General features: G+C 39.7%; 1 protein-coding gene across 1 annotated transcript; it reads right to left on the reverse strand.

Moving 5' to 3' along the window:
* Positions 1-4,305: 4,305 nt before the first annotated feature.
* On the reverse strand, positions 4,306-12,560 carry LOC138325968 (protein SMIM7 homolog). Its single transcript, XM_069272007.1, has 5 exons — positions 12,380-12,560; positions 12,041-12,082; positions 7,834-7,883; positions 7,053-7,143; positions 4,306-4,495 (listed from the first exon to the last, which is right to left on the reverse strand). The coding sequence occupies exons 1-5, from the start codon at positions 12,403-12,405 to the stop codon at positions 4,480-4,482; spliced, it is 225 nt and encodes a 74-aa protein (XP_069128108.1). The 5' UTR covers positions 12,406-12,560; the 3' UTR covers positions 4,306-4,479.
* Positions 12,561-19,324: the final 6,764 nt, after the last annotated feature.

Raw genomic sequence — 19,324 nt, forward strand, 5'->3', positions numbered from 1 at the left:
TCGGATTCAGGAAATTATGATCAGATTTTGATATACTGTAAAGAGAAGATATTAATCCGTGCAGATTTTTGAACATTGAAATCCGATCAGATTCCGATTCCAGTCCGACCAGATTATTTCGTACAGGTTATTTACATTACTAACGTGGTTTGAAATGCCAAGTAATGTTCTGAATACAGGTTCATTGTTTCTTTTGTAAAGGAATTTTAATATTAACCTCTAAATCCCCTATTGGGCCCCACCCCTCCTGCCCCCAGGGGGTCAGAGCCAAAATTTATACAAGTTCTGTTCCCCTTCCTCCAAGGATGTTTATGGCCAAATTTGGTCACAATCCAAGCAAAACTCTAGGACAAGTAGCGATATATAGGATTTACCTCTATTTCCCCTATTGGGCCCCACCCGTCCTGCCCCCGGGGGCCAGAGCCAAAATTTATACAAGTTCTGTTTCCCTTCCAAAAAGGATGTTTGTGGCCAAATTTGGTTACAATCCATGCAGAACTCTTGGACAAGTATCGATTTATAGGATTTACCTATAATTCCCCTATTTGGCCCCGCCCCTCCTGCCCCCTGGGACCAGAGCCAAAATTTATACAAACTCAGTTCTTATTCTCCCAAAGATATTTCTGGCCAAATTTGGTTACATTCCATGCAGAACTCTATGACTAGTAGCGATTTAAAGGATTTACCTTTATTTCCCCTATTGGGCCCCACCCTTCCTGCACCGGGGGGGTCAGAGCCAAAATTTATACAAGGTCTGTTCCCCTTCCCCCAAGGATGTTTGTGGCCAAATTTGGTTACAACTCATGTAGAACTCTATGACTAGTAGCAATTTAAAGGATTGACCTGTATTTCCCCTATTGGGCCCGCCCTTCCTGCCCCTGGGGGACCGGAGCCAAAATTTATACAAGTTCTGTTCCCCTTCCCCCAAGGATGTTTGTGGCCAAATTTGGTTACATTCCATTCAGAACTCTATGACTAGTAGCAATTTAAAGGATTTACCTCAATTTCCCCTATTGGGCCCCGCCCCTCCTGCCCCTCGGGGATCAGAGCCAAAATTTATACAAGTTCTGTTCCTCCTCCCTCAAGGATGTTTGTGGCCAAATTTGGTTACAATCCATGCAGAACTCTATGACTAGTAGCAATTTAAAGGATTTACCTTTATTTCCCTATTGGGCCCCGCCCTTCCTGCCCTGGGGACCAGAGCCAAAATTTATACAAGTTCTGTTCCCCTTCCCCCAAGGATGTTTGTGGCCAAATTTGGTTACAATTCCATTCAGAACTCTATGACTAGTAGCGATTTAAAGGATTGACCTCTATTTCCCCTATTGGGCCCCGCCCTTCCTGCCCCTGGGGGACCAGAGCCAAAATTTATACAAGTTCTGTTCCCCTTCCCCCAAGGATGTTTGTGGCCAAATTTGGTTACAATCCATTCAGAACTCTATGACTAGTAGCAATTTAAAGGATTTACCTCAATTTCCCCTATTGGGCCCCGCCCCTCCTGTCCCTGGGGGATCAGAGCCAAAATTTATACAAGTTCTGTTCCTCCTCCCCCAAGGATGTTTGTGGCCAAATTTGGTTACAATCCATGCAGAACTCTAGGACAAGTAGCGATTAATAGAATTTATCTCTATTTCTCCTATTGGGCCCCCCTCCTCCTGCCCCCGGAGGGTCAGAGCCAAAATTTATACAAGTTCTGTTCCCCCTTCCCCAAGGATGTTTGTGGCCAAATTTGGTTACAATCCATGCAGAACTCTAGGACAAGTAGCAATTTATAGGATTTACCTCTATTTCTCCTATTGGGCCCAACCCCTCCTGCCCCCGGGGGGTCAGAGCCAAAATTTATACAAATTCTGTTCCCCTTTCTCCAAGGATGTTTGTGGCCAAATTTGGTTACAATCCATGCAGAACTCTATGACTAGTAGCGATTTAAAGGAAATGTTGACGGACAGACGGATGACGGACGCCGCGCCATGACAGAGGGATCTTTTCTCAGCTTTTCAAACTTTTACTACATATTACTACATATGAAATTCGAGACTGATCATTTCAGTACTTTCTGAGAAATAGCGGTAACTAACTTCAATTATCATAATCCAAGATGGTGGCCTGTCGGTCATCTTGTTGACGGATCGGTCCCAGAATGCAATATGCACAACTAGACTCCTATAGGGGAACCTGCACATGAAATTTGAGATATATCCCTTTTGTACTTTCTGAGAAATAGCGGTAACAAGCTTCAACTATCAAAATCCAAGATGGCGGCCATCTTGTTCATCAATCGGTCTGAAATGCAATTTGCACAACTAGACCCCTAGGGGGAACCTGCATGTGAAATTTGAAACAGATCCCTTCAGTATGTTCTGAAAAATAGAGGTAATCAATTTCAATTGTCAAGATGGCATCCTGTCAGCCATTTTGTTCACCGATCACTCCTTAAATGCAATATGCACAACTATGGCCCAAAGGGAATCTACATATGAAATTTGAGAAGGCTCCCATCAGTATTTTCTGTAAAATAGCGAAAACAAACTCAAAATCCAAGATGGTTGCCTGGCGGCCATCTTGTTGACCGATCAGTCCCAAAATGCAATATGCACAACTAGGGCCCTATGGGAACCTACATATGAAATTTGAGAAAGATCCCTTCTGCACTTTCTGAGAAATAGTGGTAACAAGAAACGTTAACAGATTGACGGACCATAGACGAAAAGCTATTTGATAGCCAACCATCTTATGATGGTGGGCTAAAAATACACACCAATATTGTTTTGTTGGCAGTTTTCAAGATTTCTATAAACAAGAGATCCCAGAGGGATCTTGGCGCCCACCAAAGAATGATCTATGTCTGACAATGGAAAGAGGGATCTTTTCTCTGCTTTTCAAACTTTTGCAAACATACTACATATTAAATTTGAGACAGATCGCTTCAGTACTTTCTGAAAAACAGCAGTAACAAACTTCAACTATCAAAATCCAAGATGGCTCCTTGGCGGCCATCTTGTTGATTGATAGGTCCCAAATCCAAATATGCACAACTACGGCCCTAGGGGAACCTATATATGGAATTTGAGACAGATTCATTCAATACTTTCTGAGAAATAGCGATAACTATCTTTAACTATCAAAATCCAAGATGGCAGTCTGGCGTCAATTTTGTTGACCGATCGATCCAAAAACACATTATGCACAACTAGAGCCATAGGGGAACCTACATATTAAATTTGAGAAAGATCCCTTCAGTACTTTTTGAGATATAGCGATAACAATCTTTATCTATCAAAATCTAAGATGGCTGCCTAACCGACATTTTGTTGACCGATCGATCCAAAAACGCATTATGCACAACTAGAGCCATAGGGGAACCTACATATGAAATTTGAGAAAGATCCCTTCAGTACTTTGTGAGATAGAGCGATAACAATCTTTAACTATCAAAATCCAAGATGGCTGCCTGGCGGCCATCTTGTTGACCGATCGATCCAAAAACACATTATGCACAACTAGAGCCCTAGGGGAACCTACATATGAAATTTGAGAAAGATCCCTTCAGTACTTTGTGAGATATAGCGATAACAATCTTTATCTATCAAAATCTAAGATGGCTGCCTAACCGACATTTTGTTGACCGATCGATCCAAAAACACATTATGCACAACTAGAGCCCAAAGGGGAACCTACATATGAAATTTGAGAAAGATCCCTTCAGTACTTTGTGAGATATAGCGATAACAATATTTAACTATCAAAATCCAAGATGGCTGCCTGGCGGCCATCTTGTTGACCGATTGGTCCCAAAACGCAATATGCACAACTAGAGCCCTGGGGGAACCTACATATGAAATTTGAGAAAGATCCCTTCAGTACTTTGTGAGATATAGCGATAACAATCTTTAAATATCAAAATCCAAGATGGCTGCCTGGCGGCCATCTTGTTGACCGATCGGTCCCAAAACGCAATATGCACAACTAGGGCCCTAGGGGAACCTACATATGAAATTTGAGAAAGATCCCTTCAGTACTTTCTAAGAAATAGCGATAACAAACTTTAACTATCAAAATCCAAGATGGCTGCCTGGCGGCCATCTTGTTGACCGATTGGTCCCAAAATGCATTATGCACAACTAGGGCCCTAGGGGAACCCACATATGAAATGTGAGACAGATCCCTTCAGTACTTTCTGAGAAATAGCGACAACAAGAATTGTTAACGGACGGACGGACGGACCACGGACCACGGACAAAAAGCGATTTGAATAGCCCACCATCTGATGATGGTGAGCTAAAAAATAATGATGAAATACCTGTATGTAATATCAAAACATTTATTATTGTGATAAATATATCATATATAAAATGTTATGTGTAATTGTTGTCACCATTGAGTAGTCCCACTAAATTCTCTGTACACTATATACATATCAACTGATGTAAGGTCACTCAGATGAAGTTTAAATGCCATCCAGCTTCTCATCTTTAGGCCTCAATGTCCAAAGAACCTGAAATTATATAAATAACTAGCACTTATTCAGAAAGGTCTTTTATGTATAACAAGAGGCCCAGAGGGCCTGTATCGCTCACCTGGTTTTTAATGCCAAGTAATGTTCTGAATACAGGTTCATTGTTTCTTTTCTGAAGGAATTTTAATATTAACCTCTAAATTCCCTATTGGGCCCCACCCCTCCTGCGCCCAGGGGGTCAGAGCCAAAATTTATACAAGTTCTGTTCCCCTTCCCCCAAGGGTGTTTATGGCCAAATTTGGTCACAATCCAAGCAAAACTCTAGGACAAGTAGCGATTTATAGGATTTACCTCTATTTCCCCTATTGGGCCCCACCCGTCCTGCCCCCGGGGGGCCAGAGCCAAAATTTATACAAGTTCTGTTCCCCTTCCAAAAAGGATGTTTGTGGCCAAATTTGGTTATATTCCATGCAGAACTCTATGACTAGTAGCAATTTAAAGGATTTACCTCTATTTCCTCTATTGGGCCCCTGCCCCCGGGGGGTCAGAGCCAAAATTTATACAAGTTCTGTTCCCCTTTCCCCAAGGATGTTTGTGGCCAAATTTGGTTACAATCTATTCAGAACTCTATGACTAGTAGCGATTTAAAGGATTTACCTCTATTTCCCCTATTGGGCCCCTGCCCCCGGGGGGTCAGAGCCAAAATTTATACAAGATCTGTTCCCCCTCCCCCAAGGATGTTTGTGGCCAAATTTGGTTACAATCCATGCAGAACTCTATGACTAGTAGCGATTTAAAGGAAATGTTGACGGACGACGGACGCCGACGGACGCCGCACCATGACAAGCTCACCAGCCCTTCGGGCCAGGTGAGCTAAAAACCTAACCAACTACCATTTAGTTTCTTTCAAGCCACAATATCCATATCTGTCTTACTTTTTTCATGATTAAGAAAAATGTTGAAAAAAAATCCTGTTGTATATTAAAATCAAAGTCAAGATGATTGATACTGATTCGGAAACTTTTAATAACAAGAGGCCCAGAGGGCCTGTATCGCTCACCTGGTTTGTAATGCCAAGTAATGTTCTGAATACAGGTTCATTGTTTCTTTTCTGAAGGAATTTTAATATTAACCTCTGAGTCCCCTATTGGGCCCCACCCCTCCTGCCCCCAGGGGGTCAGAGCCAAAGTTCTGTTCACCTTCCCCCAAGGATGTTTATGGCCAAATTTGGTCACAATCCAAGCAAAACTCTAGGACAAGTAGCGATTTATAGGATTTACCTCTATTTCCTCTATTGGGCTCCACTTCTCCTGCCCCCAGGGTGTCAGAGCAAAAATTTATACAAGTTCTGTTTCCCTTCCCCCAAGGATGTTTGTGGCCAAATTTGGTTACAATACGTGCAGAACTCTATGACTAGAAGCGATTTAAAGGATTTACCTCTATTTCCCCTATTGGGCCCCGCCCCTCCTGCCCCCGGGGGACCAGAGCCAAAATTTATTCAAGTTCTGTTCCCCTTCCCCCAAGGATGTTTGTGGCCAAATTTGGTTACATTCCATTCAGAACTCTAGGACAAGTATCGATTTAAAGAATTTACCTCTATTTCCCCTACGCCCCTCCTGCCCTCGGGGGGGTCAGAGCCAAAATTTATACAAGTTCTGTTCCCCCTCCCCCACGGATGTTTCTGGCTAATTTTGGCTACAATCCATGCAGAACTCTAGGACAAGTAGCGATTTAAAGGATTTACCTCTATTTCCCCTATTGAGCCCCGCCCCTCCTGCCCCCGGGGGGTTAGAGCCAAAATTTATACAAGTTCTGTTCCCCCTCCCCCAAGGATGGTTGTGGCCAAATTTGGTTTCATTCCATGCAGAACTCTAGGACAAGTAGCGATTTAAAGGATTTACCTCTATTTCCCCTATTGGGCCCCGCCCCTCCTGCCCCCGGGGGGTTAGAGCCAAAATTTATACAAGTTCTGTTCCCCCTCCTCCAAGGATGCTTGTGGCCAAATTTGGTTACAATCCATGCAGAACTATATGACTAGTAGCGATTTAAAGGAAATGTTGACAGACGGACGGACAACGGACGCCGCGCCATGACATAAGCTCACCGGCCCTTCGGGCCAGGTGAGCTAAAAATCAAATAGATATTGAATATCGCTAGGTGGGTCCTAGTGTAACATCGTTGCCAGGAACATCATGCGACTTCCGTAACTAGGCTATGTAACGTCTGTCCGAACTCTTCTGAGAATGGGTCACAAACTTTACGACTTCCATTCGGCAATAATCGTTACTTCTATGGCAACCAGTTTAAAATGAAGGGATATAACTTACAAGTATCGACTATCAACAACTGGTGTACCAAAGTTATTAAGAAATCATTATGAAGATTCTTTGATATAACTTAATTTCAACTACATCTACAAATACAAATAATATTGGGTACGAATCCATTTGATAAAGTTTTGCTTCCAAAAAGAAAATTTTACATTTGAAATTGTGGTCTATCATGATCTATCAGAGTTACTTTCACAAAGGGAAGTAACTCTGTTATAACAAAATGCATTTGAAACATGGAGAACATCTGTGGTAGAGACACTTACACCAACATACAAAACATGACGAACAGGTTCCATAATCCAATGAAGATTCGGAAGTAGCGCAGACTTAAAAGAAATTCTCTAACTTTGTCACCTGTAACAAAAATTAAATGTGTATATTTAAAGTTATATGTGCAGAATTGTTCATACTCACGAATCAAGATAATGTTATTTATTATCAAAACTTATTAACATTTTGAAAATTACAGTTTCATTGCATTGGTTTTAATTTTACAATGTACGAGCAGAAAATGATTTTTAGCAGTACTGCCAAAAATCAGTATATGTACATCTATAATGAAGCGAAATGAGTACCTACAGTCAGACCATGAACCCAAATTGTGGTCTACACTTTCATTTTACATTTTAACAGTGTTATTAGTAATTGTCAAGTGATTTCTGCAGGAAAATTTCCATCTTAACATACATAAGGCATAAAAAGCAACAATTTTACAGCACATAGTTTCTGTATTGTAACTAGCGTTTATATGGCATCTGAAGACATTTGAATGGTTTCCACAGCTTAATTCATCAAACCTTATGGTTTTCAATAGATTAACGAACATGCCAACATTTTCGCCCAGTTATGGCACTTACTAAAACATCACTGTCTCATATATGATATACAGTGTCTTTTATAGTTTTTGAGGTTACTGGTGTTCCAGCCAATTTTACATGGCAAATTTTTTTTTTTTTTAACTTAAAATTTTCTTGATAACCTAAAAGTCTTATTGATATTAGACATACAGTTCCAACCACTGAAAAACAAAATGTTATTACTCACCAACAGTTGGCTCCAAATTAGCTCCAAAAGTGTCATCTTTTCCTTTTTTCCTTCAAAAAAATAATAACAGAAATGGAAAAGTGCCAACAGCTGATCAGATATTTTAAACCAAGATGAAATAATGACTTAGATAATATGTAAAATGAGACCCAATTTTTGACAACTGAGTCAGTTTGGTTATATGTATCACTGTGCACACACTAGTGACCGTAATATATATATAACGGTCTTCAAAGATGGAAATTGGTATGTTTCGGTTTTTGGCATATTTAATTTTGATGGTTTAGATAATGTTAAAAGTTTTCTATTGCTCTTTGAAGGAAGAGTTTAGCCTGCTGTATCTGAAAATCATATTGGTTTACACTGAAAGTGTATGCTTTTAACGCATGAAAAATATCTCCGAGATGACCATATTATAAATGTGTTGCCAAAACCAGATGACCATTATATGAAATATAAATGACTGTAATATGCTTTGAAAGATTCTTCCAAATAAAATGAAGTTTTTATAGTTGCATTTCAATATAAAGATCTAGAGTTAAGTACATGTAGTTATACATGCAACGCTTATGTTATAACATGCTAATATCATATCAATGTCTGTGTACAGATCGTGAGATACTTATCAAGTGTCAACTATGTACTAATAAAGTGAAAATGAATAATGGCTTCGTTATATGGAGATAAATCTTTATATAGACAACATTTTTTAACAAGAGATCCCAGCGGAATCTTGACACCCATTGATCTATGTCTGACAAATGAAAGAGGGGTCTTTTCTCTGCTTTTCAAACTTAAACTTCTTTTTTCTGTTTTTTCTAACTTATAATTTTTTTTTCTGCTTTTCAAACTTAAACTTCTTTTCTCTGCTTTTCAAACTTTAAACTATCAGAATCCAAGATGGTGGTCAGCCATCTTGTTGACCAATCAGTCCCAAAATGCAATAGGCAGAACTAGGGCCCTGGAAGTTTAACCTACATGAAAATTTAAGAACGATCCCTTCAGTACATTCTGAGAAATAGTGGTCACAAACTTAAACTAACAAAATCCAAGATGGTTGCTTGGCTATCTTGTTAAACGATTGACCACAAAATGCAATAGGCAGAACTAGGCTTAGGGGAACCTACACATGAAATTTGAAACGATCCCTCAGAGCCTTTTGAGAAATAGCAGTAACAAACTTTTAACTATCAAAATACAAGATGGTTGCCTGGCGGCTATCTTGTTTACCGATTGATCCCAAAATGAAATATGCAAAACTAGGGCCCTAGGGGAACCTACATATGGAATTTGAAAATGATCCCTTCAGTACTTTCTGAGAAATAGTTGTTACAAACTTTAACTATCAAAATCCAAGATGGCGGCATGGTGGCCATCATGTTAATAGATCAGTCCTCAAATGCAATATGGACAACTACGTCCCTATGGGAACTTGCATATGATATTTGAGAATGATCCCTTCAGTACTTTCTGAGAACCTCAACTATTCGTTACTTTCTGAAAAAAATAGCAGTAACAAACATCAACTGCCAAAATCCAAGATGGCTGCTTGGCGGCCATATTGTTTTCCGATCAGTCTAAAAATCAGCCTGACACTCCTAGGGCTCTAGGGGAACCTACATATGAAATTTGAAACAGATCTCTCTTCAGTCCTTTCTGAGAAATAGCGGTAACAAATATAAACTGCCAAGATGGCTGTCTGGCGGCCATAATGTTTTTCCGATCAGTCTCAAAATCAGTATGACACTCCTAAGCTCTAGGGAACCTACATATGAAATTTGAGACAGATCCCTTCAGCACTTTCAAAGAAATAGTGGTAACATCAAGTACCAAAATCCAAGATGGCTGCCTGGCGGCCATATTATTTTCCCGATCAATCTCAAATTCACCTGGTCACTCGGAGTGCTCTAGGGAAACCTACATATAAAATTTGAGACAGATCCCTTGAGTAATTTCTGAGAAATAGTGGTAACTCACATCAACTGCCAAAATCCAAGGTGGCGGCATAGCGGCTTTATTGTTTTTCCGATCAGTCTGAAAATCTGCATGACATTCCCTGTGCCCTAGGGAAACCTACATATGAAATTTAAGACAGATCCCTTGTGTACTTTCCGAGAAATAGCAGTAACAACATCAACTACCAAAATCCAAGGTGGCTGCCTGGCAGCCATATTGTTTTTCCGTTCAGTCTGAAAATCAGCCTGACACTCCTAGGGCCCCAGGGAAACCTACATATGAAATTTAAGATAGATCCCTTGAGTACTGTCCGAGAAATAGCGGTAACAACATCAACTACCAAAATCCAAGGTGGCTGCCTGGCGGCCATATTGTTTTTCTGATCAGTCAGAAAATCTGCATGATACTCCCTGTGCCCTATGGAAACCTACATATGAAATTTGAGACAGATCCCAAGTACTTTCAGAGAAATAGCGGTAACAAACATCAACTGCCAAAAAAATCAAAGATGGCTACCTGGTGGCCATATCGTTTTCCCGATCAGTCTGAAAATCTGCATGATACTCATAGGGCCCTAGGGGAACCTACATATGAAATTTGAGAGTGATCCCTTGAGTATTTTCCAAGAAATAGCGGTAACAAAACATCAACTACCAAAATCCAAGATGGCTGCCTAGTGGCTATATTGTTTTTTTCCGATCCGTCTGAAAATCTGCATGACACTTTGTGTGCCCTAAGAGAACCTTCATATAAAATTTGAGACAGATCCCTTCAGTACTTTCTGAGAAATAGCTGTAACAAGCATTGTTTACGGGTGGACGATGGATGACAGACGATGGACCACGGACGAAAGGCGATTTGAATAGCCCACCATCATCAGACGGCGGACTAAAAACCATTACATTTACTGTTCCTTTAGGACGACGGCGGCTGGAAAAATAATATGATCCACGTTATGAAAATTAACATTTTATTTATTTCAATTAAATTGTCCAGAAGGTGATGGTAAGAGTAGTATTATTGGTAGGTTGATAACTTTTGTGACTATAAATTTATCAATCTTGTTTTACATTCCCATTTTAAAAACTAAAAGCCGTTTCGGAAAGGTAGTGAGTCTTTAACAAAGCCATATATATTATATTATTTTACAGTCATCTTTGGGGCAGCCCACATTCAAAATTATGAAATATTATGGTCATCCTTCTGATCATTAGCCCTTAATATTACGGTCATCATGTTTTGATGTTACGGTCATCATGGAGATTTTTTTCTAGCATCAATTGCGTTAAAAGCATACACTTTCAGTGTAAACCAATTTGATTTTTAGATACAGCAGGTTAAACTCTTCCTTTGAAGAGCAATGGGAAAATTTCTAAGTCATCTTAAACCATCAAAATAAGCCAGAAACCAAAACTTAGCCATTTCGCCGGCATCCATCTTTGATGACTGTAATATATATTACTGTCACCAGTATGTGCAAAGTGATTTATGTTTAATAACGAATTTGTCTCTGAAACTATGTGATGGATATCACCTGTTTACATATTTGACTGGTACATCTGTACTGCATACTGCATCTCTATACTACTTTGGAATGGGAATGAAAGTAAGCCAGATCAGATTTTTGTTATTTTTACTCTTTTAACCAGGTGAGTGATACAGGCACTCTGGGCCTCTTGTTGACAATTGGGTTATATCAAATCACCAATATCAAACAGTAGTTGTAAATATCAGTAGCCTTAAATATTTGTCTATTAACTCACAATCTAGATATCTAAACATGCTGAATACTAGCCGAAATATACCATTCTAGCCGAAATATACCATTCGGCTAGGAGCAATACTCCAGGGGTTCCGATCACTTTCGATCTCGGATCTCTACACCCCTGGACAATATTGTCCCACAGTAAAATTGGAAGCAACAGAACAAGTAATTTAGTGGCTGTGTGACTTTGATGTTGGGCATCACTCTCTCTGTAGTCATCAAAAATCTTTGCAGACCTGTGATTGGTATAGAAGTTTTCTGCTGAGCTGCCTCCAATTGATCGGAACCCCTGGAGTATCAAGGTTGGGCTAGGACAGAACTTCTCTTTAACTCGTGATCGATTGGTTGAGCATCTGACTCGATCCCTGGCGGAGGCAGTGATTGTGTTTATATAAACTCATACACTCTGTTACAATATACAATTGTACATGATGTACACTGTGCATGTACAATGTACAGCGCATATAGCATCAAATACTGACTTACAATTTAAAGTTTAATACTGCACAGGCGTTGACCATCAATGTCCTGTAAACAATAGAAAAATCAATCAAAATAAGGTAAATTTGCATGAAAATTTCTGAAACTTCTAAAAATTTTAAATATCTAAGCTTTACTAGATCTCCCCAATTTTCAAAATTTCATCAATTTATTACACAATGGCATGGCAAGATCTGGATCAATATGAAAGAAAGACATCATATTATGGATGTGTAAAATTATCTGTACAGTGCATATTATCTGAAATTCAAAATCCCTGACATTTTTCAACGAGTCAGTGTCAGTGATCTGAAAATGAAAACAAAAATGAAACAAGTCACATACCCAAATAATATCAGATCAGAAATCATTGTTGTTTTCGATTACTTTTGTCTACATTACAATAAACCCGCGGCAGAAATTCCCCTGTTATTCTAAATTATATTAATCGGTACAAACAGCATTAGACGTGTCTCAAAAAAGTTATCCGGAAGTTGACATGTTGCAGTGATCATTATCACACGAACGCTTATAAAAGGGGCGCATTCGTATGCGAACAGAAGAGAAGAGTCGTATATATTTAGAATTTCTATGTACAATTCTATGTACCGTAATAATTAATTTAACAAATTTAAAATTCACGAAGTTCAACATAAATAACACTGTAATACAATTTTAAAATTAATATACCAGCGTTTTTATTCCCCTAAAATGTATTTTCAGTATCAATTTACATGTCATTTCAGTAAAAATTTACATGTCAGCTACATGCACGTACAGTAAGACCACAGACGTTTGGCTCTATAGGAATTTTCTCTCTATATATGTAATACTGTGACACAGTATTACACACATATATTTATACATGTATATAGAGAGAAATAGAAATGTGTATAGAGCCAAACGCCTACAGTAAGAGTAAACTTTAGTAATTAATCATACAGTGTACATGATAGTACTACAGCTGTATCAATGTCTCTGATACATCTAAGATATTCCTACAAATTAAAGTATGATGCATGTAAACCTTTAACCAATATTACAATTGTATATTATAGGAACAAGAACTTTCGTTTAGAATTAGAAAGTTGTTTTTATTATGCAAAGAAATATTTACCAAAAATTACTGAGATACACGTACAATGTACACATGTACGTCGTGCAAAAATGTACAATTATGTTTTCTGCAGCTACATGTAGCTATCGCTAAAAGTTATTTTTGCTTTACTATTAAATAGACATGTTTCATGATAACGAAAATATTTCATCTTGGCAACCGCCACATTAAACTTTATCGTATATACATGTACAAATAATAACGTCATGGAGTGGCGGCCGCCAAAATATTTTCGTTATCAAAAAGAAATATATATATAATTTCCTATACGAGTCAAGTACGTATACGCTTCTATAGTTTTGTAATATAATTGTGACATTGAATGCAAGCAATCGATAATCGAGAGATGTCGAGAGGTTGTATGTCATGATTACATGTATATGACGGCCGCCAAATAAAACATTTTCGTTATCCTGAAAAATATTTTCGTACGGGAGCCTAATACGCTTCCGTAGATGTTAGTTATATTACATGTTCTTTAGTCAGATTTAGTCTTATATTATGATGAATTGCGTGAAGAACACCAAGTTCTATCATTTATTCAATTCACATAAAAAATAACTAAATCTGATTAAAGTTTAAGTGTTACCGTACGTTTTCTAAGATATGTTGTAGAGGACTACTTATATGTATATATATGTACCTATTATAACTAGTTGAGGAGTGCATAGTAGTTATATCATTTGTTGCAGAACATACATACATTATCATTGCTATATAATATTGGCGACGCGTGGCATTTTCATTTGTGACCGTTTTCAAGTGTGACCTGTGGCGCATTGCGCATGCGCGAAGCAAAAATAATGGCATAGTTTAATACATGGATTGGCAATGCTCTAGCAGACGAAATTGTGTATTACAATTATGTACTACAACGTCAATATGGGAAATGTGGACATTCTAGTCAATGCATGTAATAACACATCGTGTTTACAAAATGTAAGACTTATATTTTCCTAAAAAGTGTAACTGATAGCATATAAAACTTTAATACTATAGGCCTACACTCATAATAGAATGTGATAATGATATTAAACACCACATCAGAAAGCCGTTTATGATACAAATTTGGGGATCATCAATTGAATACAGACTCCACCCATTTTCGAATGTGACCCAAACAATATACAGACTCCTCCCGTTTTCAAATGTGACCCTAACAATATGCAGACTCCTCCAGTTTTCAGGTATGACCTCCACAACATACAGACTCCGACCATTTTCAAATGTGACCTCAACAATATCTAGACTCCTCTCGTTTTCAAATGTGACCCTAACAATATACAGACTTCACCTGTTTTCAAATGTGACCCTAATATTATACAGACTCTACCCGTTCAAATGTGACCTCAACAATATCCAGACTTCTCTCGTTTTCAAATGTGACCCTAACAACATACAGACTTCACCCGTTTTCAAATGTGACCCTTACAATATACAGACTCCAAACGGTTTCAAATGTGACCCTCACAATATCCAGACTCCTCCCGTTTTCAAATGTGACCCTTACAATATCCAGACTCCTCCCGTTTTCAAGTGTGACCTCCGCAACACACAAACTCCATCCGTTTTCAAATGTGACCCTCACAATATACAGACTCCACCCGTTTTCAAATGTGACCTCCACAATATACAGACTCCACCCGTTTTCAAATGTGACCCTTACAATATACAGACTACAAACGGTTTCAAATGTGACCCTCACAATATCCAGACTCCTCCCGTTTTCAAATGTGACCCTTACAATATCCAGACTCCTCCCGTTTTCAAGTGTGACCTCCGCAACACACAAACTCCATCCGTTTTCAAATGTGACGCTAACAACACACAAACTCCACCCTGTTTCAAATTTGACCCTTACAATATACAGACTCCTTCCATTTTCAAATGTGACCTCAACAATATACAGACTCCTCCAGTTTTCAAATATGACCCTAACAATATAAATATTCCTCCCGTTTTCAAATGTGACCCTTACAATATCCAGACTCCTCCCGTTTTCAAGTGTGACCTCCGCAACACACAAACTCCATCCGTTTTCAAATGTGACCCCAACAACACACAAACTCCACCCGGTTTCAAATGTGACCCTAATAATATACAGACTCCACCCGTTTTCAAATGTGACCTCAACAATATACAGACTCCTCCAGTTTTCAAATATGACCCTAATAATATAAATATTCCTCTCGTTTTCAAGTGTGACCCTTGTAATGTACAGACTCCTCCCGTTTTCAAGTGTGACCCTAGCAATGTAAATATTCCTCTCGTTTTCAAATGTGACTACCAAAATACACAGACTCTTCCCGTTTTCAAGTGTGACCCTTGTAATGTACAGACTCCTCCCGTTTTCAAGTGTGACCCTAGCAATATAAAGTTTCCTCCTGTTTTCATGTGTGACCTCCATAATATGCCATTTTGAAATGGTACCCATTCGATTCTATATTTCCGATACATACAATGTATGTAGTTGCTGAATAACATTATTAACGTTTCCAAATGCATTATCATATATCGCAATAATATATTTAACCATTCGATTCCTTATTAAGGGCGTTTTACTTATTCGATTCCCTGATTACTTATTCAGCTTCCAGATTACTTATTAGTCTGAACCCCTAATCATGGCTAACAAAGAGGTGGAAAAACCTACCTCCGATCTTCCATGAAAAGACAGTACAATGGTAATAGTACAACTGCAATAGCATGCAATAGTACCAGAGGTAAGATCGCGTTCCCTCATAAAAAGAGAAGGGAATCCGATATCAGCTGGACAGAGGCCTTGACCGTATAGATCATTCATGTCGATGCACCAATCATAGATTTTCCAGCGTGACTTGTCGACTCCAGAAGAGGAAGACCTAATTGATCAGGCGATGCAAACTGACACGTAAGAGGAAAAGCCTGTCTGAGCGGGGCCTCCTGAGAGAGCTTCCACGTATGAAAGTGGAGGTTCTTGGGACGTGAAAGCATCGACAACAGCACCAAGGCTGGCGCAGGATATTGGTTTTTGGTGGGAGAACCAGAGGAACATACAAACATACAAACGTCCTCGAAAAACGAGGGATATATAGCTGGCATGTTGTCAGAACCGGATGGCGGTGACTGGAGAGTGTGTCCGCCAGAACATTAAACCTTCCTGGAAAATGCTTGATTCAAATAATAAACTGCATTTCCCAGAGGAGAAGAGTACGGATAGCGAGGGCACAAAACCGCGAGACCTTGATCCCCATGGCTCTCCAGATACACAACACAATTGTAGAGTTTTCCGTAGCCACACAAACTATATTGGAATAACGAATCTTCCAACAAGACTGCAGAGCCAGCAGAACAACCCTCATCTCCAGCATGTTATGCTCGGAATGCTATTCCCAAGACCACTCCACCGCCTGGCAATTTCCATCGAGATGAGCCTCCTACCCGGTCATTGACGCATCCGTGAACAAGGTCATACTGTGATCTGACTTGGACAAGGAAACCTCAGGAGAACGTTGTCTTAAAGAGTGTACTAACGACCAAACTCAAGCCAAATATCCCATTCCCTGCTAGCAGGAACCCAGTTTGCATGGAGGAACATCTAAAAAGATCTAATGTCTTCGAAGGGGGCCACATCTGCCACAGCGTTGAGGTAACATAGAAAACTGAGAAACCTACGAACCTGGATGTGGAATCAGGCGATGAACGTCAGAGCAAGATCCCTGGCCATCTCTAACGTCTCCAGCGGTTGAAGAGTAATACCCTGAACCGTGTTGACATGGTTTCCCGGGAAGACAAAGTCCTGATCATGGGGCAACCTCACCTTGGACTTATGTCTGTAAGGAATGAAGCCGACTTTGAGTAAAACACTGGTCTTCTACTCTAAAGATTCCCGAAATAAGTTGAGCATGAGAGAATCATCTATTCCTTGCGATGCAAAAACCCTACTAAAGCCTGCAGTAGCTCGATGAAAACCAACTGAACAGTCGTGAGCCCGAAAGACATGGCCCGGAACTGGAAACTCTTCCCGTTGCAAGGAAAACGAAGGAATACTTCTTGATGGGAATCTGGAAATAGGCATCCTTCAGATCCCCTGAAGTGGCCTACACCTCCTCTCTCACCGAAGCTATGATAGCCAGTGCAGTCTCTATCGTGAAGTGCGGAAAATCTACGTGCCTGTTGAAGGCACTAGGATCTATGATAGGAAGCCAAGCTCCGGACTTCTTGCGGACCAAAAACATTCTGAAATAGCAGCCGGGTATGCAGTCTACCACAGGTACCTTCTCGACAGCGCCCTTTAGAAGCTTGGTCGTCTGTTCCTCCTGGATGGTAAGTATCTTTTCCGTATCACCTGGAGGAAGTATGAAGATAGGCTTTGTTACCAAGGGTGGATCCTGTATGATTGGAATACCGTATCCCTCCTTGACTACTTGACTATTCTCTTGAATGAAGGCAAATAGTCGACCTCCTATAGGAAGACCGGGGCGAGGAAGGTCGAGACCTTTCTAGATGGGAGAATCGTTTCCAAGTCTATATCTTGCTGTAGAAGGACCATAATCTGAGATTGGAGGAGCGGTGTTGCCCTTGACGTAAGGCTTCAGCCGCACAGCAGAATAGACTTTTTCTTGAGTGGCGCTGATCCATGCGAAGTACTGACCTTCATGGTCTGCATTTTTGTCAAAATAAGTACAAAAGCGACAGAGTGATCCTTCAAATCATAATGAATAGAAGGAAGAGTTCCTCCAAAAGGAGTGGAGCCAGAGAAGGGGCAGTTAACTCGTCCAGAGATTTTTATGAAAACAGAATAACACCTTGCCAACAAGAAATTAACGAGCAATGACACCTGTAACGAAGCCAAACCTCTCAATACTCTATTAAGGAAGAGACGAAAATGTCCTGAAAGTCGGTCTGTTGTGTCTCGGATATCCTAACCTCAAGCAGATCAGATACTCTATAGAGACAGCAGAATCAAATCTATATTTCAGAGCCTGCTAAATGGGTAGATCTTTAAAAATTTAAGCAAGTATGTGAGATGACCTTCTTCAAAACTAGTGATGGCTGACCCTACTTGAAGACTTCATTAACACTAGACATTGCCAAACAATATTAACAATATTGTCGTCTTTGGAAGTTATCTGATCTGCAGCCTCTATAGAGACAAACCGTCAGCAGGTTATATACGACAGAATCTGGATGAAGAGATGCAACATCCTTTTCATCTTGTGATATCACTTAGAACCGAACACCATCTTATCCACTTCGTAGGGTATTTAAATATCAAACAGTTCATCAAATAATTGATAGCAGAGTTTGAACCAATTATTATGCAATAATTAATTGGAAATCGAATAAGTAATCAGGGAATAGAATAAGTCATGGAATAAGGAACTAGGAATTAACTTCGCGAAAGTATTAAACATTCTTGAAAACAGCAAGAATATGCATGCACACTATGGACGTCAAACTTGAAAACGGAAGGAGTCTGTATATTGTGGAGGTCAGAGACGAAATTGGATGGAGTCTGTATAATGTTAGGGTCACATTTGAAAACGGGTGGGGTCTTTACATTGTGTGGGTCACACTTGAAAAACGGGTGGAGTCTGTATATTGTGGGGGTCACAGCTGAAAACGAGAAGAGTCTGTACATTGTGGGGGTCACACTTGAAAACGGGTGGAGTCTGTATATTGTGGAGGTCACATTTGAAAACGGGTGGCGTATTTACATTGCTAAGGTCACACTTGAAAACGGGTGGAGTCTGTACATTGCTAAGGTCACACTTGAAAACGGGAGGAGTCTGTATATTATGGAGGTCACATTTGAAAACGGGTGGAGTCTGTACATTGTGGGGGTCATACTTGAAAACGGGAGGAGTCTGTATATTGTTAAGGTCACATTTGAAAACAGATGGATTCTGTACATTATGGGGATCACACTTGAAAACGGGAGGAGTCTGTATATTGTGGAGGTTATATTTGAAAACGGGTGGCGTCTTTACATTGCTTGGGTCACACTTGAAAACAGGTGGAGTTTGTACATCGTGTGGGTATATTGTGGAGGTCACATTTGAAAACAGATGGAGTCTGTACATTATGGGGGTCACACTTAAAAACGGGAGGAGTCTGTATATTGTGGAGGTCACATTTGAAAACGGAAGGCGTATTTACATTGCTAGGGTCACACTTGAAAACGGTTGGAG

This window comes from Argopecten irradians, chromosome 6 (assembly GCF_041381155.1).
Source record: "Argopecten irradians isolate NY chromosome 6, Ai_NY, whole genome shotgun sequence".
Taxonomy (NCBI): Eukaryota; Metazoa; Mollusca; class Bivalvia; order Pectinida; family Pectinidae; genus Argopecten; species Argopecten irradians.